Source organism: Thamnophis sirtalis, unplaced genomic scaffold, assembly GCF_051295495.1.
Source record: "Thamnophis sirtalis isolate CommonGarterSnake01/CBP01778 unplaced genomic scaffold, rThaSir2_p1.2 scaffold_4, whole genome shotgun sequence".
NCBI classification, from domain to species: Eukaryota; Metazoa; Chordata; class Lepidosauria; order Squamata; family Natricidae; genus Thamnophis; species Thamnophis sirtalis.
In genome coordinates this window covers 4,535,754-4,562,948 of record NW_028261384.1, presented here as the reverse complement: position 1 = coordinate 4,562,948, position 27,195 = coordinate 4,535,754, and the positions used below count along the sequence as shown (strand labels likewise).

Here is a 27,195-nt window from a genome sequence, read left to right as displayed (position 1 = left end):
CCTGGACAAGGTGACCTGTTGCCTGAGGGCTACTCAACTGAACTTGAGTGGCAATGCCACCTAGAACATTAGGGAGGGAGGGGAAAAGAGGAAAGAAAGAAGGAAGCAGGGAGAGAGGGAGGGAGGGAAAGAGAAAGGGAGGACTGGAGGAAGGGAAGAAGAAAGGAAGGAAGGAGGGGAAAAGGGGGAGAGAGGAAGGGAAGGAAGCAGGGAGAAAATAAAGGAAGGGAGGAAGGGAGGCAGGCAGGGAGGGAAGGAGGGAGGGAGGGAAAGAGAAAGCGAGGGCTAGAGGGAAGGAAGAAGGTGGGAAGAAGAGGGGAAAAGAGGGGGGGAGAGGAAGGGAAGGAAGCAGGGAGAAAATAAAGGAAGGGAGGAAGGGAGGCAGGCAGGCAGGGAGGGAGGAAAAGAGAAAGCGAGGGCTAGAGGGAAGGAAGAAGGTGGGAAGAAGAGGAGAAAAGAGGGGGGGAGGAAGGGAAGGAAGCAGGGAGAAAATAAAGGAAGGGAGGAAGGGAGGCTGGGAGGGAGGGAAGGAGGGAGGGAGGGAAAGAGAAAGTGAGGGCTAGAGGGAAGGAAGAAGGTGGGAAGAAGAGGGGAAAAGAGTGGGGGAGAGGAAGGGAAGAAAGCAGGGAGAAAATAAAGGAAGGGAGGAAGGGAGGCAGGCAGAGAGGAAAGGAGGGAGGGAGGGAAAGAGAAAGCGAGGGCTAGAGGGAAGGAAGAAGGTGGGAAGAAGAGGAGAAAAGGGGGGGAGAGGAAGGGAAGGGAGTAGGGAGAGAGGGAGGAAGAAAGAAAAAGGAAGGTGAGAAGGAGGGGGAAAAGGAAGGAGTGAGGGTGGGGAGGAGAGAGAGAGAGAGAAAGGAAGGAAGAATGACTGGATTTATCTGAAGTCATGGAGGTGACCTTAAAGTGTGGCATTTCTCAACTGATAGGAGATAGCAGTTTGTGCCAGGAGCCCAGGGATGTTTCTCTATCAGGGTTTAGAGAAGTTGCAAAGCTGGTTCTACCGCTCTTACTTTTTCTCTCCATTCTCAGCCCAAATCTCTTGCAACAGAAGAATTTCAGCCTGCTTACTGTTTTATTGCAAGGTTGGAAGTTGCAATATCAAAAGGCAACACCTATGAAGTGGACTTGCAAAAAGCATCGCCATTATTGGTTCACATTTAGGGTGTTGTTTTTTATTTGTTATTGTTTTGAAAATCATAGGTAGTCCTCGACTTACCACAAGTTACTTAACGGTTTGACATTCTGACAGGTTTACCTAATTGAGACTTCACTGCAATCCTCAAAAAGAATTGCAAAGAGAAGATTTTCCCATGGGCTGTTGCAACCGACAATCCTCAAAAATGCAGATTATTTTTTTTTTTAAATGTCCTGAAAGGTCCTGCTTTTAGATCTTTGCAGCTCTGCCTTTTTATAGTTTTTCCCAATCTGATAAACTAAGAACTAAGAACTGAAAACCGTTCTTCTGTATTTCATCTTTTTTTCCCTTGAGGAACAGATAAAGCAATATATTTTTTTTTGTCTTGATAATGATATGGAAAGATGGCACTGCTTTCTTGAGGAACATTTTTTTTTTTAATTTCCCCATTCTGAGACCCGTGTGGCCTCCCATCCGAGCCCTAACTAGGTTTTCGACACTTTATGATCTCCTCCAGTTGCTCTCTGTCCTTTATTAAAGAGATTAAGTAAATCTCTTTACTTTTAATGATTTGCTCTTGATTAACTTTAATCTCCTGCTTTTCCTTCAAGGAACTTGAGGCAGCGTAGCGTGAAGCGTTGATCTCCATTCCAGAGCGAGATTGGTGTTGAAAATGAAGAAATATTTTTAATGCCACGAAGATTCAGGCTTCCTATATTTAATATTTCCATTTCGGGTAATGGTTTGCCTTTTTTCCCCCTCAAAAGGGGCCGCTTGGCTGTCTTTAGGTCCGCCATCTTGTTTTGTCAGCCTGGGAAATAACCTTCTTAGAGAATTGACTTCAGTTTCATTAATTTTACTTTTCGCTGAGGAGAAATAAAAGCTTAAAATGGGGCTAAGTCACCTGGTGGGGAAAAGACCACCATTTTCTTAGCTGCTCTCAAACCAAGCCGATGCCATTTTTACCTCAGCCATGTAAGGCCACAAACCATCTCTTCAGCTTCGCCATTTTGTCTATTCCTGAAGGGGAAACATAGGCAAAATGGCGTCCCTGCGGTATCTTTTAATCCATGTGAGGAGAAATCATATTTAGTGGTAGTTTTTCTCCCCTCTGAGGCACCAAAATAATTTAAAAAAACACCTGCAATGATTTACTTAACAACTGTGGCAAGAAAGTTTGCAAAATGGAGCTAAACCTAACAAAGAAGCCTGAACTGATTTCGCAACATGTTAATTACTTTGTTGAAATTCAAAGGAACTTCATTAAAAGATTAACTGTTCCAACCACTAGTTAGCAATCATAACCCCAAGGAAGTTTTCTTATGTATTGATGGATCCTATCCAACGGATAGTGCTCCAGGCAGTTTTTTTTAAGTGATAAAATTAAATCCGCCTTTATGTAGAACGTATTGTGCAGAGCGCAATCATCATAGTGAATTATAGTCAGCAGAATTTAATTCACACAAAACTGAAGTTTCTTTCAGTGTTATCCTGATTTAATAACATGTTGAACAGTTGGACCAGTTATTTTTTTGGTGTTTTAGCTTTGGATAGCAGAGGATAGTATGGGGTGGGGTGGGGTAGAATAGAATAGAATGGAACAGAACGGAACAGAACGGGACAGAACGGAACAGAACGGAACAGAACGGAACAGAATGGAACAGAACAGAATAGGATGGGGCAGGGCGGGATAAGTTTGAAAGGGACCTTGGAGCTATTCTAGTCCTCTTCTAGCAAGTCTAGTCTTGCTCAAGCATGAATTTTAACTCTATTAGTGGCAGTGCTGCTGATTGTATCATTGCATCATCGTCGTCTCAATGTTTTTATTTTTGTTTCTTAAATCCACTAAGGATTTTTTTTTTTTAAATGGCTAGCCGTAGATTAAATATGGATCTCTCGTCATTTTGCTTTGTAATGTAAGGACATGCCTTAAGACTCATTTTCTAGCCTGAATTTAATGTACCGTAATTGCAAAAAGTACATTTAATTTTATTTCCCAAGTCAGTTTTGAGTTTTGGCAACTGCACGAATTCCTGCAATTTTAAGGGCGGCAGCATTTTGATTAAAAACAAACAAACCAGAGAAATCCCAGCAATATTTCCAGTATCCCCAATAAATCTCCACAAACTCCATAATGTTTACAGGTAATTTAGATTTGCAACTATTCATTTAGTGACTGTTTCAAGTTACAATGGTAGTGAAAAAAGTGACGCGCCCCTTTTTCACCTTGCAGCATCCCTATAGTGATGTGATCAAAATTCAGAGTGTTGGCTACTGGCATGTATTTATGACAGTTGCAGTATCCCGGGGGGGGGGGGTGATTCCCCTTTTGTGACCTCCTGGGGAGCAAAGTCAATGGGGCAGCCCAATTCCCTTTACAACCATGTTACTAATTTAACGACTGCAGGAATTCATTTAACAAATGTGGCAAGAAAAATGGGGCCAAACTCACTTAAGCACTATCTTGCTTCTCAACGGAAACATTGGGTCGTAAGTTGAGGACTTCCTGTTCTTAACCATTCCAAACCATCAAATTTGACCCTAAAAGCTAGGAGTGAAACCAGAAGTTTCTGTCTTTTCAATCATATAATAATCTGGTCCCAAGTGAGAAAGCATCCTGTAAATTAAGCTAATAATATGGATAGATGGCCATCATGTATCTATCTATTTATCTGTACTTACGTCTCTGTCTATTCTTTCTTTTTTTCTCTTTCTTTCCTTTCTTTCTCCTATTTCTTCTCCTTCACTTCTATCTCCTCCCTCCTTCTTACACTTCCTTCTCCCTTCCCTCCCTCCCACCTCCCTTCCTTCTTTCCTCCCCCTCCCTCCTCCCTCCCTTCTTTCCTCCCTTCTCCCTCCCTCCCTCCCACCTTCCTTCCTTCCTTCTTCCCTCCCTCCTTCCTTTCATCCCTCCTTCCTTCCCTCTTCCCTTCCTCCTTTCCTCCCACTCCCTCCCTCCTTCCTCCCACCTTCCTTTCATCCCTCCCTCCTTCCTTTTCTCCTTCCCTCCTTCCCTTCCTCCTCCCTTCCTTCTTTTCTCCCCCTCCTCCTCCCTTCCTTCTTTCCTCCCTTCCTCCTTCCTTTCCTCCCTCCCTCCTTTCCTCCCCCTCCCCTTCCTCCCTCCTTCCTTTTTTCCTCCCTCTTTCCTTCCTTCCCTCCTCCCTCTTTCTGTCCATCCTTCCCTCCCCCTCCTTCCTCCCTTCTTCCTTCCCTCCCTCCTCCCTCCCCATTCTTTCTTCCTTCCTTCCCTCCTCCTCCCTCCTTCCTTCCATCCCTCCCTCCCTCCCTCCTCTCTCCCTCCTAACCACCCTTCCTTCCTTCCTTCCTTCCTTCCAATTTCTGTAGCCACACATCTCAGAAAATGTCTCTGGGTGGCTCACAATTGAAAGCATATATTACAATTAAAATTTGAAAATATTTTTTTAAAAATAAAAAAAAAGTTTACAAAAACAGTAAAATAGTTTTTTTTAAAAATCATTGTTTAGTGGCCTTCCATCTAATCTAACCTAAGCTTAGCTTTGCAACGTCAAAGATGATTAGTTGATGATGATGAGATTATGAGCCCCCCTGGAGTGGCATTCCAACTGGAAGAAAGCAGATCTAGAGATCCCTGATCCAGATTTGGAGAAATTTTGCCTTTCTTGCTCCCTGCCCAGCCCCAGCGCAGCACCCGCGACGACACCCCAGTCTTTGAACAGCGGCATCATCTTTCTTGGAGGCGTGCCCGGGCTTCTCCCTGGCGACGGTTGCCGCGGCGACCGCGTCCATAGCAACGCGCCCTGCCTCCGCAGCGCCTTTGCCGGGGAGCTGCTCCGCCCCGGGGCTGTCCGGCCATAGGAGGAGGGCGCCGGACCCGGAGGCGGCGGTGAGTGAGTGGGGCTGCTGGAAGGGGGGCAGACTGGGGGGGGGGAGTCTTAGGGGGGTTCTGGCGGGGGGAGCAGATCCAAAGTCCTCCCCCCTCCCCCCCCTTTGGATCCTCTCTGAGCCTCCCCAAGTTGCAAAGATCTCCATAGATCCCACCCCCGATTTAACGGAGTTTCAACTCCGTTTTCTAAACTTCCCCCTCCCTCCCCCCCCAGGTCTGTTCTAAGCTCTCCCCAAGTATCGAAGGTCTGAAGATCTCGGAATGTCGAAGCGAAGTTGGAGCCAGGCGGAAGAGGAGCCAATTAACCAACTTTCGGTTTCAGGGTGCCTTGAGTAGATCTGAGAAAGGTAAGCCCACAATAGTGGGGTGGCCCCAGCTGGCCTTGGGAATCTAGATAGAAAGTGGGGAGGAAGACAGACAGACAGAGAGACTCAGAGAGACAGAGAAGGATGGATGGATGGATGGATGACATTAGAAGGATAGATAAATTGATTGCAGATAATAGAGAGAGAGAAAGAAAGAGACAGATGACCAGGAGGGATAGATATAAGTAGGTAGGCAAATGAAATAATGATAGAGATAGAGAGAAATAACAAAGATAGATTTAATTGAGAATGAGAGAGAGAGAGAGAAGACAGAAGGAGAGATTAAGGTAGAAATAGAGAGAGAGAATGATAGATGGGAGAGAGTACAGAAATAGATGATGCCTGTAGAGAGGAGAGAGAGAGAAAGAGATAGGGAAGCATGAATGTATGGATGGATGACATAGATAATAGATAAATTGATTGTAGATAAAAGAGAGAGACAAAGGCAGATGACACAGAAGGATATAGAAAGATAGATAGAGAGATAGATGATAGATAGATAGATAGATAGATAGATAGATAGATAGATAGATAGATAGATAGATACTGTATAAAATAATGATAGAGATAGAGACAAATAACAAAGATAAATTGAGATAGACAATAGAGAGAGAGAGAGAAGACAGGAGGATGGATAGATAGATGAAGAGAAATAGAGAGAGAGAATGAAAGATGAGAGAGAGAGAGGGAGGGAGGGAGAGATGGGGAATGGATGGATAGATAAATAGATGAGAAAGAGAATAGTTAAAAGGATGGATGGATAGGGGGATGAATGCTATAACAGAGACAGAAGAATGGATGGATGGATGAATTCAAGAAAACAACCAAGCTCAGAGAGATTCTGGCTGGGGAATTCTGGGAGCTGAAGTCTGTCTGAAAGTCCTTTAGGTGGAAAACCACTGCTGTTGCTTCGCCCTATAAATTTGGAGATATTTTTTTTTTTCTGAAAGAGAAACTGGTGGAAGATCTTTGGGCATCTTAATGTGATTTCCCTTTTCAAAGGGCGCAATGGAGGCTGATGAAGCGGTCAACGAAAACCTAAAAATGCAGTTCAAGGCTCTGCAGGAGCAGCAGCAGAAAAGGATGAAAAATCTGTTGGAGAAGAAAAAGGAAACCCAGCACAGCCTAAAACAGGACAACAAGGAGAACCAAGACAAGGCCTTTGGGATACCAGACACGCTGAGCTTTTCGCTCTTGGCACCCGAGATGTCCGATTCAGACATTGGATCAAAGTAAGAGGGAAATCTGGTTAAATTCCACATGACTGGGATTTGTTTTGGAGGGAAACTAGAATTTCATTCCAACAAAATCCCCCGCAAACCCCATTGCAATCACTTAACGACTGCTGCAAAAATGTTGTAAAATCAAGTGGGTGACATGGGTTGCCTCGACTTACAACCTTCCTAGTGGAAATTCCTGACTCAGTTATGGTCATAAGTCAAAGACAACAGTTATTCCTGAACTTGAAACAGTTTGTTCTAGTGACCTATTGAGCCGAGGTGGCGCAGTGGTTAAATGCAGCACTGCAGGCTACTTCAGCTGACTGCAGTTCAGCAGTTCGGCTGTTCAAATCTCACCGGCTCAGGGTTGACTCAGCCTTCCGTCCTTCCGAGGTGGGTAAAATGAGGACCCGGATTGTTGGGGGCAATATGCTGACTCTGTAAACCGCTTAGAGAGGGCTGAAAGCCCTATGAAGCGGTATATAAGTCTAACTGCTATTGCTATTGCTATTACCTTTCAAAATTGCAACGGTACTGACCAAAGTGACTTAGGACTGTCGTTCACACTTATGACAGTTGCACCATCCCTGTGGTCACCTGATCAGAAGTCGGATGCTTGGCAACTGGCATGGTTTTATGACGGTTGCGTTGTCCTGGGGTCACGTGATCCCCTTTTGGCAGGGAAAATCAATGGAGAAGCCAGATTCACTTAACAACCACGTGACTGCAATGATTTACTTAACAACGGTGGCACAAAAGGTCATAAAATGGGGCACGACTCATTTAACAACTTGTTTCACTTAGCAATGGATGTTTTGGGCTCAGTCATGGTCATAAGTGGAGGACTAACTGTAATTAAAGGGGAAGAAGTGCAGATTTCATTGCTGCCCAATGCTTCCTTCGTTTCTTTTTTTCCGACCCTCGGCCCTTCCACTCTGAGGATGGATTGCAGCCACAGACTAGATCAAGCTGCCTGTTTCTCTTCTAGATTGCTGGAAACTGAAAATGAGCAGCTGCAGCACCAACTCCGGGAGCTGGTGGATGAGAATGGCCGGCTGTACAAACTCTTGAAGGAAAGAGATTTGGAAATAAAGCAGCTCCATAGGAAGATTGAGGAGGAACGGCTGGCTCTACTTGGTGAGCAAAAGGCCAGATTAAATTAACAACCCCCCCCCCCAATCACTTATGTAATTCCCTTTTCCTGGAGATAATGGTACATGCCACCAAGTCTCCCAGAATGCTTTCTTGCTTTCCTTCCTTCCTTCCTTCCTTCCTTCCTTCCTTCCTTCCTTCCTTCCTTCCTTCCTTCCTTCTTTCTTTCTCTTTCCTTCCCTTCCTTCCTTCTTTCCCTTTCCTTCTTTCCTTCCTTCTTTCCTTCCTTCCATCCTTCCTTCATTTTTCTCTTAGCTTCCTCCCTCTCTCTCTCCTTCCCTCCTTTTTCTTTCCTTCCTTCCTCCCTCCTTCCTTCTTTCTTTCTCTTTCTTTTTTTCTTTTCTTCTTTCCTTTGGTCTTTCTTTCTCTTTCCTTCCTTCCTTCCTTCCTTCTTCCCTTCCTTCCTTTCTTCTTTTTTCTCTTTCCCTCCTCCCTTCCTCCTTCCTTCCTTTCTTTTTCTTTAATTCTTCCTTATTTCCTTTTTGTCTTAGCTTCCTCCCTCCCTCTCTCCTTCATTCCTTCTTTCTTTTTCCTTCCTTCCTTCTTTCTTTCCTTCTTCCTTGCTCCTTCCTTTCTTCCTCTTTCTTTCTTTTTCTTTATTTCAAGGATCTTAGTAAGGAAGGTTTTAGAAACTCCATCCAAGTTTAGATTGGTCCAGCCAAATGCTAGATTTGGTTTTTTTTTTCCTGGTGTGAAGGAGAACAATTATCACACAAGGTGGGAAATTGAGCCAATTTAGTATAGAAGATCTGGCCTGGAAACCAGGTGATAGTGAGTTCTAGTTTTGCCTTAAACCATAAAAGCTGGCTGCTTGACTTTGGGCCAATCACCAGAAGACGATGAGTTTTAGTCCCACCTTAGGCATGAAAGCTGGCTGGGTGATTTTGGCCAATCACTCTCTCTCAGCCCAGCCACTTCACAGGGTTGTTGTTATAGGAAAAACAGGAGGAACAAGGAGTATTAGGTACGTTTGGGGCCATGAATAACTTAAAAAAGTAATACAGGTGGAATTAAACTAATAAATAAATAATAGATATATAAATTTCAATCTCCTCCTCCTCTTCTTCCTCTTCCTCCTCTTCTTCCTCCTCTTTCTCCTCCTCCCTCCTCTTCTTTCTCCTCCTCCTCTACCACCTCCTCTCCTCCTCCTCCTCCTCCTCTGCAAATCCCACTCCCTTCTGGCACTGATGATGTTCCCTAGTTGGGCCATGAAATGTCTGTGAGAAAATAAAGCTGAAAAGAGCACCGAGGACATCTCGTCCAACCCTGAACTATAAATATATCTCCAAAGACACCCTTCCTTTTTTCCAGCTACCATTTCCTTTTTATTTTTTATTTTAGGGACCACTGGTTTATCGGGGGATGTCGCAGCTTCTAAAATTGTGGAGCTGGCCAAGCACAACCGGCACATGACAGCTGAGATGGAGAGGGAGAAAACCAGAACGAAGCAGCTGAACAATCGGGTCAAACAGCTGGAAAAAGATGTGAGGCTTCACTCTGTTAGCACAGGACTCTGATGATGTCCTGGCTTAAGGCTGGGTGGCTTTAGGCCAGTCACCAGGGGACTGGGAATTCCAGTTCCACCTTAGGCATGAAAACCAGTTTGGGTGACTTTGGGCCAATTACTAGGAGACTGGGAGTTCTAGTCTGTGGTAAGGCACAAAAGCCAGCTGGGTTGGGACCAACACACCTCACAGGGTTGTTGTTTCAGGGGAAATAATAGGAGGAAGGGTGTTAAGTATGTTCACCACCTTGAGTTAACATCCATCTATCCATCCATCCACCCACCCACTCACCCACCCACCCACCCATCCATCAAAAAATGTGTAATAAAAAATAATAATAATAATAATATCAATTACTGAGCAAATTACCCCAACCCTTTAAAAATACCTTTATTAAGTTTCAGAAAAACAATAAAACAAATTTACTTAAAGGCGGAGGAAATAAAAGGGAAAAGTTAAAAAGTGATAAAAATACACTTTATTGATTTGTTCATCTATTTATTTAATCAAATTTATTCAGCATTCATCTCATATTTCAGGCTCTAAATATGTATGTTTTATTTATCTCTAAAAAGGTTTTATCTATCTATCTATCTATCCATCCAGCCATCCAGCCATCCTATCTATCTATCCATCCATCCATCCATCCATCCATCCATCCATCCATCCATCCATCCATCCATCCATCTATCTATCTGTCATCTCTCTCTCTTTCTTTCCCACCCACCCACCCACTGATCTCTCTCTCATATCTATCTATCTATCTATCTATCTATCTATCTATCTATCTATCTATCTATCTATCTATCTATCTATCTATCTATCTATCTATCTACCTACCTACCTACCTACCTACCTACCTACCTACCTACCTACCTATCTAGCCATCCATCCATCCATCCATCCATCCAATCTATCTATCTATCTATCTATCTATCTATCTATCTATCTATCTATCTATCTATCTATCTATCTATCTATCTATCATCTCTCTCTCTCTCTCTCTCCCATCCACCCACACACCCACAGATCTCTCTCTCATATCTATCTATCTATCTATCTATCTAATCTATCTATCTATCTATCTATCTATCTATCTATCTATCTATCTATCTATCTATCTATCTATCTATCTATCTACCTACCTACCTACCTACCTACCTACCTACCTATCTAGCCATCCATCCATCCATCCATCCAATCTATCTATCTATCTATCTATCTATCATCTATCTATCTATCATCTATCTATCTATCATCTCTCTCTCTCTCTCTCTCCCATCCACCCACACACCCACAGATCTCTCTCTCATATCTATCTATCTATCTATCTATCTAATCTATCTATCTATCTATCTATCTATCTATCTACCTACCTACCTACCTACCTACCTACCTATCTAGCCATCCATCCATCCATCCATCCAATCTATCTATCTATCTATCTATCTATCTATCTATCTATCTATCTATCTATCTATCTATCATCTATCTATCTATCATCTCTCTCTCTCTCTCTCTCCCATCCACCCACACACCCACAGATCTCTCTCTCATATCTATCTATCTATCTATCTATCTATCTATCTATCTATCTATCTATCTATCTATCTATCTATCTATCTATCTATCTATCTACCTACCTACCTACCTACCTACCTACCTACCTACCTACCTATCTAGCCATCCATCCATCCATCCATCCTATCTATCTATCTATCTATCTATCTATCATCTATCTATCTATCATCTCTCTCTCTCTCTCTCTCCCATCCACCCACACACCCACAGATCTCTCTCTCATATCTATCTATCTATCTATCTATCTATCTATCTATCTATCTATCTATCTATCTATCTATCTATCATCTATCTATCTATCTATCATCTATCTATCTACAATCTGTCTGTCTGACTATCTATCTCCTATCTATCATTTTTATAAATAATTCAAGGTGGCAAACATACACTTTCTCCTCCTATTTTCCCCACAACAATAACCTTGTAAGGTTGGTTGGTCTAAGAGAGAGTGACTGATTCACTGAGACTAGAACTCACTGTCTCCTGTTTTCTAGCCTGGATTAGATTAAATTAAGGAAATAATATCAATACCTTAAAAACCTCTAAAATATTAGCAACCAATACTGGGGAAAAATATCTTAATATATTCTTAGTTTCATTTTAATCTAACCAATAAAAGTTTATTAACTAGAAGCAAATTTTAACCATATTATTGTAGTTGACAATCCACAATGTGTTGCTTTATCACCACAATGGATCCCAAAATTTCCATTGCCAAGCAAGACAGTTGTTAAGTGAATTGCTCTATTTTTCAGTACAGCTATTAAGTGAATCACTGCAGTTGTTAAGTTAGTAAAGGGAGCGTTAAGTGAATCTGGCTTCCCCATTGACTTTGCTTGCTCGAAGGTCGCAAAAGGGGATCACGTGAGCCTGGGAACATTGCAACCGTCATAAACAAGAATCAGTTTCCCAGCATTTGAATTTGATCACATGACCAAGGGGATGCTGCAATGGTCGTAAGTGTGAAAAACGACCATAAGCTCCTTTTTTTATGCTGTTTTGACTTTGAACAACCACTAAACAAATGGTTATAAGTCGAGGACTACATGTAGTGGTGTCCAAATAGCAAGAAATCAAATTACCCCAATCTTTTTGCTTTGCAATTGTCAGCTCAATCAACAATGGTTTCTAAAACAGATTCCCACCTCTGTTTTAAGAATTTATAATACAATACAATACAATACAATACAATACAATACAATACAATACAATACAATACAATACAATACAATACAATACAATAGCAGAGTTGGAAGGAACCTTCTAGTCCAACCCCCTGCCTAGGCAGGAAATCCTATACCGTTCCAGACAAATGGCTATCCAACATCTTCTTAAACATTTCCAGTGTTGGGGCATTCACAACTTCTGGAGGCAACTTCTGTTCCACTGGTTGATTGTTCTAACTGTCAGGAAATTTCTCCTCGGTTCTAAGTTGTTTCTCTCCTTGATTAGTTTCCATCCATTGCTTCTTGTCCTACCTTCAGGTGCCTTGGAGAATAGCTTGACTGCCTCTTCTTTGTGGCAACTTTGAGATATTTGAACACTGCTATCATGTCTCCCCTAGTCCTTCTTTTCATTAAACTAGACATACCCAGTTCCTGCAACCGTTCTTCATATGGTTTAGCCTCCAGTCCCTTAATCCTCTTTGTTGCTCTTCTCTGCACTCTTTCCAGAGTCTCCACATCTTTTCTACATCGTGGAGACCAGAACTGAATGCCGTATTCCAAGTGTGGCCTTACCAAGGCCTTATAAAGTGGTATTAACCCTTCACGTGCTCTTGATTCTCTCCCTCTGTTTATGTAGCCTAGAACTGTGTTGGCTTTTTTGGCAGCTGCTGCACACGGCTGGATCCTATTTAAATGTTGTCCACTAGGACTCCAAGATCCCTCTCCCAGTTACTACTATTGAGCAAACCACCTATACTGGACCTGTGCATTTCATTTTTCTTGCCTAAATGTAGAACCTTACTCTTTTCACCATTGAATTTCATTTTATTAGATCGTGCCCAACGTTCAAGTTTAGCTTTGTGACAATTGCTTAATTTCAGTTCTGTTGAGGGGCTTAGTTGCTTGAGAGGCTAACATAACCAAACCGTTGGTGTGTGCCACATTTTTGTTTTCACTTGTCCTTAGAAGTTATGCTCACTCCATCACCTGAAGATTTTAAAGAAGAGATTGAATAGTCATTTTACTGGAATGGCATTTAATCACAGTTAGCACACAGAGCCCTCTCCATGGGCGTGCCAGCCGTCGCCTCAGCCCAGCTCCACCGCGCATCCGTGCGCACCTCCCTCCGGCCAGCTGGTCTTCGGGTCTCTGCCACACATGTGCAGGATCAGGGAGCATTCAGTGGACGCATATGCCCATGCGCAAGGAGGGCGCACTCAGGGGGCACATGCACATGTCCCCCCACACCTGATTTTGGACCTGGAAGGCCTCCTGCATCAACCTGCAATCCAAAAATAGGCAAGGGGGGCTGCGGGGTGCCTATGTGGGAGGGTGCACTCATGTGCGGGGGGGGAGGACATGCACGGTGAGGTGGTGTGCATGCACCCAGTGCACTTGCATTTCATTTTGTGGTTTCGTGCGCACGCGCTTTGGGCTCTCGGCACCAAAAAGGTCAGCCATCCCTGGCATAAGGTTTCCTATTTTAGCAGGGGGTTGAGCTAAATGACCTCCAAGGTCCCTCCCAACTCTGTTATTCGGTAGCCTGTCTCTCTTCATTTAGCAGTTTATACACATAACTATATCTGCCTGATTTTTTTCCCCAGCTACAAATGTCAACCGTTAAGTTGCAGTCCCACGGTGACAGCCCAGCTCTCCGTAAAAAGTCAGACGGCACGATGGTAAGGGTTAAACTCTATAAAATTGTTCTTTTGGGATACATTTTTCTCAATTTAGCTTCGCTGGTTACCTTTACCTGTTTACCTTACATGGAATGACTGTGTTTTATTGATTCGGATTGTTAGGTTCTTTCATCGGTGTTAAAAGCCGAGAGGAGCTCGGGAAGACAAACCGTTGTTTTCAATATAAATTTTATTAAAAGTTTCAGAAAGAACAAAGGAGGAAGGGGAGGAGAAAGACGGGGGTCCTTGGTGCTTTCTGAGCTTGGTTGATTTATTGCAGGTTTCATGACCCAACTAGGTAACATCCTCAGTGCTAGAAGGGAATGGGGTTTACAGAGGAAAGGAGGAAGGAAAAAAAGATAGGAGGAGAAAGAAGAAGAAGAGGAGGAGGAGGAAGTGGAGGAGGAGGAGGAGGAGGAGGAGCACGAGGACGAGGACGACTGTGGGGTCCCTGCCTACTCTCTGAGTTTGGTGGTTTTCTTACAGACCTTTCATTACCCAACTAGGTAACGCCATCAATGTTGAAATGGCTGGCAAAGTGCAGAGTTGGATTTCTTTAGCTTTTTGGGTGACGCGATGCCGCTCTTTAGGCCCCCTTGGTTTCCTTGTAAATTGTGCCGGTAACTCCAAGTTGTGTCTTTTGCTTTCCCCCCCGGGGTCTTTGGTCTTCTCCGACAATACGACAATTGCCTAAAAGAGCCCCGAAGTGAAAGCATTGCACGAAAAATTGTCTGCTGTGAATCTCAAAGCATCCGAATATCGCAACCAGCTCCAGTCCACAAAGCAGGAACTCAAGATGACGCAAAAGGTAGTGTGTGTGTGTGTGTGTGCGTGCGCGCGTGCACGTTTGTGTGTGTATGTGTGCATGTGGGAGATGTAAGCAAGAGTGGCCAAGGAAGCAGGATAATTTTCATACCCCATTAATATTATGTTAATTTCCAATTTGCTTGGCCACAAGGAGATTAAATACATCTCGCCCTCAACTTGCAACCATAATTGTGACCAGGACTTACGTTGCTAAGCAAGATGGTTGTGAAGCGAGTTGCACCCAATTTTATGTATTTGTTGATTTTTTTTTGGGGGGGGGGGGTACAGTTGTTAAGCAAATCCATGCAGTTGTTAAACGAATCTTGAAATCGTAAAACGAATCAAGCTTTTCCCCCTATTGACTTTGCTTGCCAGAAGCTATCAGCGACGGTCACACATCGGGTACACGGGACTCTGCAAATGTCATAAGTGCAGGTCGACCATAATTGAGGCCAGAATTAAGATTGTCAGTCACTCCGGTTAAACAAGTGACCATGCCTGGTTTTATGATATTTGGGGGGGGGGGGGGTGTGTCATTAAGCGAACATGGCATCTGTTCAGTGAACACATCAAGTGGATTCTTTTTACCCAAAGGGTGATTTTTGTGTGTGTGCGGGAAATACAGATAGTCCTCGACTTACAACAGTTCATTTAATGACCATTCTAAATTACAACGGCACTGAAAAAAGTGACTTATAACCGTTTTGCACACTTGTGACCTCTGCAGCACACTCCCCCGGTCACATGATCTACATTGAGGTGCTTGCGACCACGATTAAGCCCAAAAACTATGTTGCTAAGTGAGAAATTTGTTAAGTGAGTTTTGCCGCATTTTATGACCTTCCTTGCCACAGTTCTTTAGTGAATTCCTAAATTAGTTAAATTAGTCACACAATTGTTAAGTGAACCTGAGATACAGGCAGTTCTCAACTTAAGGACCATAATTGAGTCTGGAATTCTACTTGTAAAGTGTACCGGTCGTTAAACCAGTCACCCCACAAGCCTGCCCGATTTCACAACCTATTTTGTTTTTTTGCCATGGGCGTAAAGTGAACATGACGTAAATTGAACATGTGGTCGTTAAGCGAATCCATTGTCTGCAGTGGGAAGTAAATCCTCAACTGACAATCACAAACTGAGCCGAACAATTTTGGCTAAGGGAGGCAGTTGTTAAGTGAATCACATCCCATTTTGCAATCTTTCTTACCACAGTTGTTAAGCCAATCTCTGCAGTTGTTAAATGACTAACACGGTCGTTAAGTGAATCTGTGTTTCCCCACTGACTTTGCTTGTCAGAAGGTGGAAAAATAGTATCACATGACCTTGGGACACTGCAACAGTCATAAGTTCATGCCAGTTCCAAGCATCATATTTATAACAATTACACCATCCCGGGGTGTGTGTGTCATATGATCCCCCTTTGCAACCTCTGATAAGCAAAATTAGCAACTGTGACAAGGAAGGTCACAAATGGTAATCGCATGACCCCTGGACATTGCAACCGTCATAAGTACAAGCCAGTGGCCAAGCGTCTGAATCTATCACATGACCACAAGGGACCCTGCAATGCTTGTGCGGAAAATGGTCATTTTTTTCCCAGTGCTGTTGTAACTTTGAACAGTCACTAAAGGAATAGTTGCAAGCTGAGGACTACCTGTAAATAATTACACTTAACAAATACATTGATAAATAAAAACTATTTTTTTTAAAAAAAATAATAAATTTTGTTCACCATGACTACGGGATGTTGCTGATACAAAAAATGTGATCAGGTGACCCTGAGGGGAGGAGTGCAGGGGGGGGGCAAACATCAGAAAACTGGGTCATAAATACCATATTTTTTGGAGTATAAGACGCATCTTTGTTTTTGGATAGGAAAATTGGGGGGGAAATTCTGCCTACTAAGTATTCATCTTTATTCCCGTAACAGCAGAAAAGCAAGCAAACACAATAGTATAATAAAACAACACTTTTTGCCACTTTTTATCTTTCCCCAGGCAGCTGGGGAAACTTTTAATAAACTTAACTAGATGTCTGGGCATTCAGCCAAAAGCACTTTACATCTAGTAAAAATGTAACAAAGCTGAATCAACAAACCAGCCCAGCACTTGCCTGAAGGAAACCAGTGAGAAAACTCAGATAGGAGATAGGAAAAAACCCATGCCTAGCCCAAGGGATTATCCCCAAAAGAATAGAAACTGGACAAAAGAAATACCTCTTAAGGCAGCCTTCAAATCTTTCCTCCTTGGCTTCTCCCAGCTGGAATGAACTGGGGAATTTTTCCAACAGTATGCTGCAGTAAAAATATTTGAAGCCTTTTTTCAGCCCTAATGAAAACCACTTCACTTGTTAGCACCTCATTAGGGCTTTGGGGTGGGGGTGGGGAAGTGCATCTTACACTCCAAAAAATACGGTAGCCCTGGAGAGGTGCATTGTAATTTTGCATGACGTCCGTAAGTCAAGGACTTCCTGTTTTCTCGCTTGGCTAATGGACTTTGATGCAAAGCGTTTTCAGCACTGATTTTTGTCCTGTTTTGTTTTTGCTTCCAGCTTCTCAGCCACGAAGTGGGCGAAGACGTCAGTGTGCAAAACCTTTTGTCCAACCCGGGCAGCTGGCGAGGACGGGCTCAGCAGATCCTTGTCCTGCAAGGCAAAGTGAGTCCAAGCGTATTTCGCTTCACGGGTTCCGTGAACAGCTGGTTGGCTTAAACCAGGGTTCCTCAACCTCATCGGCTTCAAGCTCCCTCGCCTTCAACTCCCAGAATTTCTCAGGCCAGCCTAGCTGGAACTGCAGCTGATTGACATGTGGTGCTCAGCCATGGATGGGCTTTGTAGACTGCAGTGGCTGGCTTTGCTCGCGACACCACACAAAACCACAACATAAGAGGATGTGCGAACCATGCTGAAATTAAAATATCTAATACCTATTAGATATTTTAACCCGCCTTTATTGATTTCTAATTAATTCAAGGCAGCAAGAATATATCTAATAGTCCTTCCTTCTCCTATTTTTCCCACAACAAAGAAACAACAACCCTGTGAGGTTGGATTAGGAGAGAGGGACTGTCACCCAGTGGCTTTCATGCCTAAGGTAGGACTAGAACTCACCGTCTCCTAGTGATTGGCCCAAAGTCACCCAGCCAGCTTTCATACCTAATGCAGGACTATAACTCTCTCTCTCCTGGCAATTGGCCTAAAGTTACCCAGCCGACATTCATGCCTAGACAGGACTAGAACTCCCTGTCACCTGGTAATTGTCTTTAAGGCACCCAACCAACTTTCATGCCTAAAGTGGAACTAGCACTCCCTGTCGCCTGGCGATTGGCCGAAAATTACCTAGTCGGCTTTCATGCTAAGGTGGGGCTAGAACTCAAGGCCTTCTGGTGATTGGCCTGTCACCAGCCAGCTTTCGTGCCTAAGGCAGGACTAGAACTCCCTGCCTCCTGGCGATGGCCAGGAAGGAATTTTTGCAAACCTTAGTAACTAGGATTGATGCATATCCCAATGCAGGTTGCCGTATCCTTTCACTTCCTCCTCCTGAAAAGGAATTTGTAGCCTGTCAATCAGTTTTAGGCCTTCTGTATCCCATTTACGTAGGTACGGGAATTGGAAACCCAGCTGAATTGTCACAAAAGCAAATTATCCGAGAATGATGCCAACGAAGACCCGCTAAGCTTCACCGACTCCAGGAAGTCCTCAGCCCAAGTCAAGAACCAGCTGCGGATTCGAACCTTGGAAAGGGAGAAGAAAGAAGCTTTGGATGTAAGGAATTCTTTCTGCATGAACCTAGCAAAGCTAATAATTCCAAAGCACCCAACAAGTTCCCTGAGCTGTTGGTAGGTGCTCACCCATCCCTAGTGGGTAGAGAGAGTGGGTTCAGGTTTCCTAACCCTAACCCTAAATTTAGCCATAACTTTAACCCTAACTGTAGCCCTTATACCTTAAGCTTTAACACTAACACTAACCATAATTCTAATCTAGGCCTAACCCCAATATCAACCATAACCCTTAACCCTAAACTTTAACCCTAACCTTTAACTAACCATAGCCTTAATCTTTAACCTTAGCCATAACCTTAACTCTAACATTTAACTCTAACCCCAACCTAGTCTAATCCTAACTCTAACATACTCCTAACCTTTTGACTCTAACTCTTACCCCACCCCAACACTAACCATGATTCAAACTGAGCCCTAACCCTAATCCTAACCCTTAACCCTAATCTTTAACCCTAACCCTAACTTTAACCTCAACCTAGCTGTAACTCTAACCCCAACACTAACACTAAACTTTAATGCTAACCCTAACCATATCCATAACCCTAATCCAACCCCAACCCTAACATTTATCCCTAATCTTTAACCCTAAGCCTAATTCTAACGTAACCCTAACCCAGAGGTAGGTTCCTACTGGTTCAGACCAGTTCAGCCGAGTAGGTAGTAACTCAGCCTGCCATGCCCCCGAACCGGTTCTATTGTCGGCGCTGCCATCTTTATTTTTGGTTTCTGCGTAATGCAAAAAGTTTTGCGTGCCAAACCAGCAGTAATGCCGCTAGCCACCCAACTCTGCCTTAACCTATGTGAAGGTGATTATTTCCTGGGATTTACATTCCCACGACGCAACCTTGAGACTCCTCTCTTCAACCATCTTTTGCGATGAAAACTGTTAGCAACTGATGGAAACTAGACAGGCAAAGGACTTGTGAGGATAAACTCCTTAGAATCTCTTCCTCCCAGGTGAATTGCCCCCCCCCCCCCACTGAGTAGGATGGATGTTCCAACAAGGGTGGCTTTGTCCAAAGAGAAGTGCAGAGTTGAGAATCAGAGAGTCTTAAGAAAGTGGAATCAATCTTTCATCTAAGTTTGGATGGCGCTGCAGGCTATCACAAAAAAATAATTTTGATGTCCTTTGATCCGCAGTCTTAAAGTCCCTCCTCCTCCCCCTCCCCCTCCTCCCCCTCCTCCTCCTCCTCCTCCTCCTCCTCCTTTTTAAACATATTTTTATTGTTTACATATAAATATATTGAATAATTGTCCTGGCATTCCACGTGCCATGAAACAAAGGTAAAAACAAATAACATGTATCCTATTTTAAACAGTACTAGTACTGTTCATTTATTTTTGACCATCATGTGGTCAAAAGAGCTGAGGTGGCTCAGTGGTTAGAGTTCAGTACTGCAGGCTACTTCAGCAGGCTGCTAGCTTCATTTCTCACCGGCTCGAGGTTGACTCAGCTTTCCATCCTTCCGAGATGGGTAAAATGAGGACCCAGCTTGTTGGGGGCAATGTGTTGATTCTGTAAACCACTTAAATAGGGTTGTAAAGCTCTGTGAAGTGGTATATAAGTCTAAGGACCATTGCTATTGCTATCATATTCTAGAATGTCAACTTATCTACCATTCTAATACCTACATTCTAATACATACATAATGTCTCTTTCCATGTCCACCTTACCTGATTCTTTCACATTCCAAATTCTACCTCGTGTTTGTAACCATTGATAGAATCTATCCCATGTAGAATCGTATTCTGTATCTCCTTTATCTTTTATTCTTAGCGTTAGCCTGTCCATTTCCGCACAGACTAATATCTTCCTTATTGCCTCCTTCACTCTTCCATTGCTGCACATACACAATTCTTATTGCAGTCAAGATGTGTAATATTAGGTACATTGTCCCTTTATCATAGCCATCTGATACAATGTGTCAGGGTTTCAAATAGCATCCAAAATTAAATCAGAGTCCAAGGCAAAGTATTGCTCAAAGTTCCAATTTATTAAGAGAGCCATGTTGGCGCAATTGGGAAAACCCAAATCTGAAAGCGTTCTGGTTTTTCCACCCAGTTGAAAGTTCAAGATCTTGCCCCCACACCCACAAGCCCATCCCATGGTCCAATCCCCCACTACCATGCTGGCAGTTCCACCCATCCAGTTCCCGTCAGGTGCAGAGGTGCAAAGACAAAGGATGACCTTGTCTTTCTAGAAAGAATGTGTTGTGACGCAGCAGGAGCCGTTGGAGCTGCCACCAGACTCCGACAGCGAGGGGCCCTATGAGTCAGCTCTGGAGGATGTGGAGGACTCTAGACAGAGTTCCGACTCCGAGCAGGGCGCAGAGAGGCTGGTTGGCCACCAGGAGGCGCCTGAGCCTTGGAGTAGTGGGGAGGAGACAAGGGAGTGTGATCCTGACGTCATGCATTGGAGCAGTGGGGAGGAGACAAGGGAGTGTGATCCTGGATGCCCGGCAACAGAGGGCTAATAGGCGTAAAGAACAGTTACGCAGTTACAGGAGATAATTGAACTCAGCTGGTGGTAATTAGGCTCCTCTCAAGACTATAAAAGGAATGGCTTTCTACACGCTCATTGCAGGAGTCAATGTATTTACTAGAGCTGGAGAAGCTATCGTGGCTAGCTTGGCAGGCTGGATTGCTGCCAAGGTCTAGTCTGTGTGTTAATAAATCCTTGAAGTATCTTTGTCTCAGCGTACTTTGGTGTAGGAAGAGGGGGGTCAGAACAGAACGTTATGGCTACATATCATCTCACTCCGTACAATCACCCCTCTCCCATTTTCCCACAACAGAAAATGCATAGTAGACTAATAGAAAATGTAGCAGGTCAAAGATCCAAAAGAAAAATGGCCGCAGGCCTGACATAATGCCTAATAAAAATAATTCTAGCTTAAACCCTATATGTTGCCTAATCGTTTTCTTCCCATATGAATTTGTATCCAAAATTGCCTTGCCTTCATGCAGGTCCACCACATGTGGAGGTAGGTGCCAGGTATTTGTTTACATTCCCAACAGCTCTTCTCTCTCTTGATGGCAGAAGCTCATGAACCAGTACCAAGTCCTTCAGAAGGACCACGAAGACGTGAAGAAGAAGCTGGAGGGGTCGAAAGCCAGGAACAAGGTCTTGTCCAACGAGGTGAAGACCCTGAAGGAGCAAATTTCCACTCTGATGGAGAAGGGGAAGCACGACAACGAGCTCGTGGACGCTCTCATGGTACGTGTCAGATCTTCTGGTAATCGTCCAGTCGTCTGTCGAAGTTTCCCTGGCAACCCCCTCTTCTTCCAGCAGGCATTCCTTAGAAGTCATAAATCTTGAAGCCTCCTCACGGAACTCCTTTCGTCGGGGCCCCAATTCCCTAATCTCTGCAGCTTCTATTAATTCCTTAAGAGGCACCTCTTGAGCCTCGGCCAAATTAATTGAGCCGTCAAAATTAGCTTTCTCGGCAGCATGTTTTTCTTCCTCCATCTTCACTGAATTTTCGTACTGCCCAGGGTTGGGTCAGAACCGGGATTCCGTACCCCCTGACAGCTCCCCAGCTTGGGATGCTGATAACTTATCTTAGTGGAGAGTTGGAATTACGTTAGCGTTCCAAATACCATGTAGAATTAAATCAGAGTCGAAGGCAAAACTATGCTTAAAGTTCCAATTTAATAAGAGAGGCATGTTGGCATCATTCTGTGGGATTCCAACTCTGGAAGTTACATCAGAATCCCACCCAGTTAAAAGTTCATGATCTTGTCCCCACACTCACACAGTCCATCACAGGGTCCAATCTTCTTCCACGCTGGCATCTACGCCTAACTTCTTCCGGTTAGGTGTGAAAGTGTGGAGACTAAGGATGACCTTGGCTTCTAGCAAAGAATGAAAAGCAATACATTTCACAATCCTACTCCTTCTAATCTCCCCTCCCATTGACTACACTTAAAGAAACAGCATAATGAAATAAGAGAAGGTGTGGCAGGCCAAAATTCTAAAAGGAATATAAATGCAGGCCTTGACGATCTGGTCGAGAGGCTCAGACCTGGCTGGTACAGGTAGTCCTGGACTTTACAACCGCAAATTGAGCCCCAAATCTAAATGAGAAGCTTGTTAAGTGAGCTTTTCCCATTTTACGACCTTTCTTGCCACAGTTGTTAAGCGAATCACTGCAGTTGTTAGGTTAGTAGCCCGGTTGTTAAGTGAATCTGACTTCCCCATTGATTTTGTTTGTCAGAAGGTTAAAAATTGTGGAGAATGGGATGGCTTCCCCTAGAGCAGGGGTTTCCAACCTTGGCAACTTTAAACCTGGTGGACTTCAACTCCCAGAATTTCCTAGTCAGCTGGAATTCTGGGAGTTGAAGTTCTCCAGGCTTAAAGTTGCCAAGATTGGAGACCCCCGTTCTAGACAGCTGTTTGTCAACTTTAGCAATTTGGGATTTGTGGATTTCCAATACTCCGAATTCCCCACCGGCAGCCATGGACACCGACTCCCAGAATTCCCCAGCCAGTAGGCGTGGACTTCAACTCCCAGAATTCCCCAGCCAGTAGGCGTGGACTTCAACTCCCAGAATTCCCCAGCCAGTAGGCATGGACTTCAACTCCCAGAATTCCCCAGCCAGTAGGCGTGGACTTCAACTCCCAGAATTCCACAGCCAGTAGGCGTGGACTTCAACTCCCAGAATTCCACAGCTGGTAGCTATGGACTCCAACTCCCAGAATTCCCCAGTTGGCAGCCATGGAATCCAACTCGCAGAATTCCCCAGCCAGTAGGTGTGGCTTCAACTCGCAGAATTCCCCAGCTTGCCTTCAGAATTTGGGAGCTTCATCACTGGAAGCTTTCAATAAGAGGCTGGAATGCCATCTGTCAGAAACAATGTAGGACTCCTGTTTGGGCGGTAGGGTTGACTAGATGACCTACAAGCCCCTTCCAGCTCTGTTGTTCTGTCTGTCTGACTTCACCTCCCAGAATTCCTCAGCCGCCATGCACATACTTCATATCTCAGAGTCATTGAATAAATAAATAAAATTAATAAATAAAATTCCCAGAACTCCTTGGCTGGTATGTGTGAACTTCAACTCCCAGAAAATTCCAACCAGCATACTGGCTGTGCAACTCTGGGACTTAAAAGTCCACGCATGCTGGATGTGAAACTGGGAGTTGAAGCCCATTCGTGTTGGGTGAGGAATTCTGGGAGTTGAAGCCCATTCATGTTGGGTGAGGAATTCTGGGAGTCGAAGCCCATTCATGTTGGTGGAGGAATTCTGGGAGCTGAAATCCATTCATGTTGGTTGAGGAATTCTGGGAGTTGAAGTCCATTCATGTTGGGTGAGGAATTCTGGGAGTCGAAGTCCATTCATGTTGGGTGAGGAATTCTGGGAGTTGAAGCCCATTCATGTTGGGTGAGGAATTCTGGGAGTTGAAGCCCATTCATGTTGGGTGAGGAATTCTGGGAGTTGAAGCCCATTCATGTTGGGTGAGGAATTCTGGGAGTCGAAGTCCATTCATGTTGGGTGAGGAATTCTGGGAGTTGAAGCCCATTCATGTTGGGTGAGGAATTCTGGGAGTTGAAGTCCATTCATGTTGGGTGAGGAATTCTGGGAGTTGAAGCCCATTCATGTTGGGTGAGGAATTCTGGGAGTTGAAGCCCATTCATGTTGGGTGAGGAATTCTGGGAGTTGAAGCCCATTCATGTTGGGTGAGGAATTCTGGGAGTTGAAGCCCATTCATGTTGGGTGAGGAATTCTGGGAGTTGAAGCCCATTCATGTTGGGTGAGGAATTCTGGGAGTTGAAGTCTATTCATGTTGGGTGAGGAATTCTGGGAGTTGAAGCCCATTCATGTTGGGTGAGGAATTCTGGGAGTTGAAGCCCATTCATGTTGGGTGAGGAATTCTGGGAGTTGAAGTCTATTCATGTTGGTGGAGGAATTCTGGGAGTCGAAGTCCATTCATGTTGGGTGAGGAATTCTGGGAGTTGAAGCCCATTCATGTTGGGTGAGGAATTCTGGGAGTTGAAGCCCATTCATGTTCGGTGAAGAATTCTGGGAGTTGAAGTCTATTCATGTTGGGTGAGGAATTCTGGGAGCTGAAATCCATTCATGTTGGTTGAGGAATTCTGGGAGTCGAAGTCCATTCATGTTGGGTGAGGAATTCTGGGAGTCGAAGTCCATTCATGTTGGGTGAGGAATTCTGGGAGTTGAAGCCCATTCATGTTGGGTGAGGAATTCTGGGAGTTGAAGTCCATTCATGTTGGGTGAGGAATTCTGGGAGTTGAAGCCCATTCATGTTGGGTGAGGAATTCTGGGAGTTGAAGCCCATTCATGTTGGGTGAGGAATTCTGGGAGTTGAAGCCCATTCATGTTGGGTGAGGAATTCTGGGAGTTGAAGCCCATTCATGTTGGGTGAGGAATTCTGGGAGTCGAAGTCCATTCATGTTGGGTGAGGAATTCTGGGAGTTGAAGCCCATTCATTTTGGGTGAGATATTCTGGGAGTTGAAGCCCATTCATGTTGGGTGAGGAATTCTGGGAGTTGAAGTCTATTCATGTTGGTGGAGGAATTCTGGGAGTTGAAGCCCATTCATGTTGGTGGAGGAATTCTGGGAGCTGAAATCCATCCATGTTGGTGGAGGAATTCTGGGAGTTGAAGCCCATTCATGTTGGATGAGGAATTCTGGGAGTTGAAGCCCATTCATGTTCGGTGAAGAATTCTGGGAGTTGAAGTCCATTCATGTTGGGTGAGGAATTCTGGGAGTTGAAGCCCATTCATGTTGGGTGAGGAATTCTGGGAGTTGAAGTCTATTCATGTTGGTGGAGGAATTCTGGGAGTCGAAGTCCATTCATGTTGGGTGAGGAATTCTGGGAGTTGAAGCCCATTCATGTTGGGTGAGGAATTCTGGGAGTTGAAGCCCATTCATGTTGGGTGAGGAATTCTGGGAGTTGAAGCCCATTCATGTTGGGTGAGGAATTCTGGGAGTTGAAGCCCATTCATGTTGGGTGAGGAATTCTGGGAGTTGAAGCCCATTCATGTTGGGTGAAGAATTCTGGGAGTTGAAGCCCATTCATGTTGGGTGAGGAATTCTGGGAGTTGAAGCCCATTCATGTTGGGTGAGGAATTCTGGGAGTTGAAGCCCATTCATGTTGGGTGAGGAATTCTGGGAGTCGAAGTCCATTCATGTTGGGTGAGGAATTCTGGGAGTTGAAGCCCATTCATGTTGGGTGAGGAATTCTGGGAGTTGAAGCCCATTCATGTTGGGTGAGGAATTCTGGGAGTTGAAGTCTATTCATGTTGGTGGAGGAATTCTGGGAGTTGAAGCCCATTCATGTTGGTGGAGGAATTCTGGGAGCTGAAATCCATCCATGTTGGTGGAGGAATTCTGGGAGTTGAAGCCCATTCATGTTGGGTGAGGAATTCTGGGAGTTGAAGCCCATTCATGTTCGGTGAAGAATTCTGGGAGTTGAAGTCCATTCATGTTGGTTGAGGAATTCTGGGAGTTGAAGCCCATTCATGTTGGGTGAGGAATTCTGGGAGTTGAAGTCTATTCATGTTGGTGGAGGAATTCTGGGAGTCGAAGTCCATTCATGTTGGGTGAGGAATTCTGGGAGTTGAAGCCCATTCATGTTGGGTGAGGAATTCTGGGAGTTGAAGCCCATTCATGTTGGGTGAGGAATTCTGGGAGTTGAAGCCCATTCATGTTGGGTGAGGAATTCTGGGAGTTGAAGCCCATTCATGTTGGGTGAAGAATTCTGGGAGTTGAAGCCCATTCATGTTGGGTGAGGAATTCTGGGAGTTGAAGCCCATTCATGTTGGGTGAGGAATTCTGGGAGTCGAAGCCCATTCATGTTGGGTGAGGAATTCTGGGAGTCGAAGTCCATTCATGTTGGGTGAGGAATTCTGGGAGTTGAAGCCCATTCATGTTGGGTGAGGAATTCTGGGAGTTGAAGCCCATTCATGTTGGGTGAGGAATTCTGGGAGTTGAAGTCTATTCATGTTGGTGGAGGAATTCTGGGAGTTGAAGTCTATTCATGTTGGTGGAGGAATTCTGGGAGCTGAAATCCATCCATGTTGGTGGAGGAATTCTGGGAGTTGAAGCCCATTCATGTTGGTGGAGGAATTCTGAATTCGGAGCTCGGGAGTCCATTTTCACTGGCAGAGCGCTTGGGCCGCCACAGCTGCCCCCAACATGAGTGACGTCGAGCTGGCCACCCCCACACCGCCCCCTCGAGGTCAAACACAATCTTGATGCGGCCCTCAACAAAATCAAGTTCGACACCCCTGTTCTAATCCAAGCTCCTACTCATGGCAGGAGACTTTCTATCATCCTGGTCAAATGTTGTCCAACTTTTCATGAGATGCGGGGGAAAAAATAAAGCTCTCTCTGTCCCTCCCTTTCTCATCAGTGCCAGCAGAAAGAAATGCAAGGCATTTTAAAAAATCTGAGTCAGCAAGAAGACAGGAACTTGGAAGGCGAGAGGGCCCTGGCGAAGAAGCTGAACGTCGAGATCCAGAAGCAAAACTGCCTCATCGAGCAGCTCAAGCAGATGGTGGCCGAGCGAGAAGCTCAGGTGAAAGAGCTGGAAGAAGAAGTGAGGCAGCTGAGGTTGCAGGTAAGGCATCAGAGGCGAGAAGCGAGGGTAGAGGCATGGAGAATGGCCTGGAAGGACACCAATCAGATAAGAGGGCTTTAAGAAAACAGCTTGAGAAAAGGTCTCCTTGAATTCATCAAACGCTAATCAGGGGAAGACTCACTTTGAGAGACAGTTTGGTGTGGTGGTTAAGAGGCTGGTCTAGAAACCAGGAGATGCTGAGTTCTAGTCCTGCCTTATGCATGACAGCCGGCTGGGTGATTTTGGACCAATCACCAAGAAACAATGAATTCTAGTCCCATTTAGGCATGCAAGCTAGCTTGGGCCAATCACCAGGAGACAGGGAGTTCTAATCTTGCCTTAGAAATGAAAGCCAG

The 27,195-nt window shown here is 44.5% G+C and overlaps 1 protein-coding gene across 2 annotated transcripts in view; it reads left to right on the top strand.

Annotated features, from left to right (window-relative positions):
* Positions 1-5,215: 5,215 nt before the first annotated feature.
* The window catches only part of CCDC13 (coiled-coil domain containing 13), a 33,002-nt gene continuing 11,022 nt past the window's right edge, over positions 5,216-27,195 (top strand). For both annotated transcript variants that reach the window (XM_087712396.1, XM_087712397.1), the window contains exons 1-10: positions 5,216-5,347; positions 6,368-6,597; positions 7,574-7,722; positions 9,079-9,221; positions 13,594-13,668; positions 14,366-14,476; positions 17,026-17,130; positions 18,073-18,237; positions 21,295-21,471; positions 26,633-26,839. In XM_087712396.1, the coding sequence (XP_087568522.1) occupies positions 6,374-6,597; positions 7,574-7,722; positions 9,079-9,221; positions 13,594-13,668; positions 14,366-14,476; positions 17,026-17,130; positions 18,073-18,237; positions 21,295-21,471; positions 26,633-26,839 (1,356 nt within the window). In that variant the 5' untranslated portion in view covers positions 5,216-5,347; positions 6,368-6,373. The remainder of the gene's footprint in view (positions 5,348-6,367; positions 6,598-7,573; positions 7,723-9,078; positions 9,222-13,593; positions 13,669-14,365; positions 14,477-17,025; positions 17,131-18,072; positions 18,238-21,294; positions 21,472-26,632; positions 26,840-27,195) is intronic.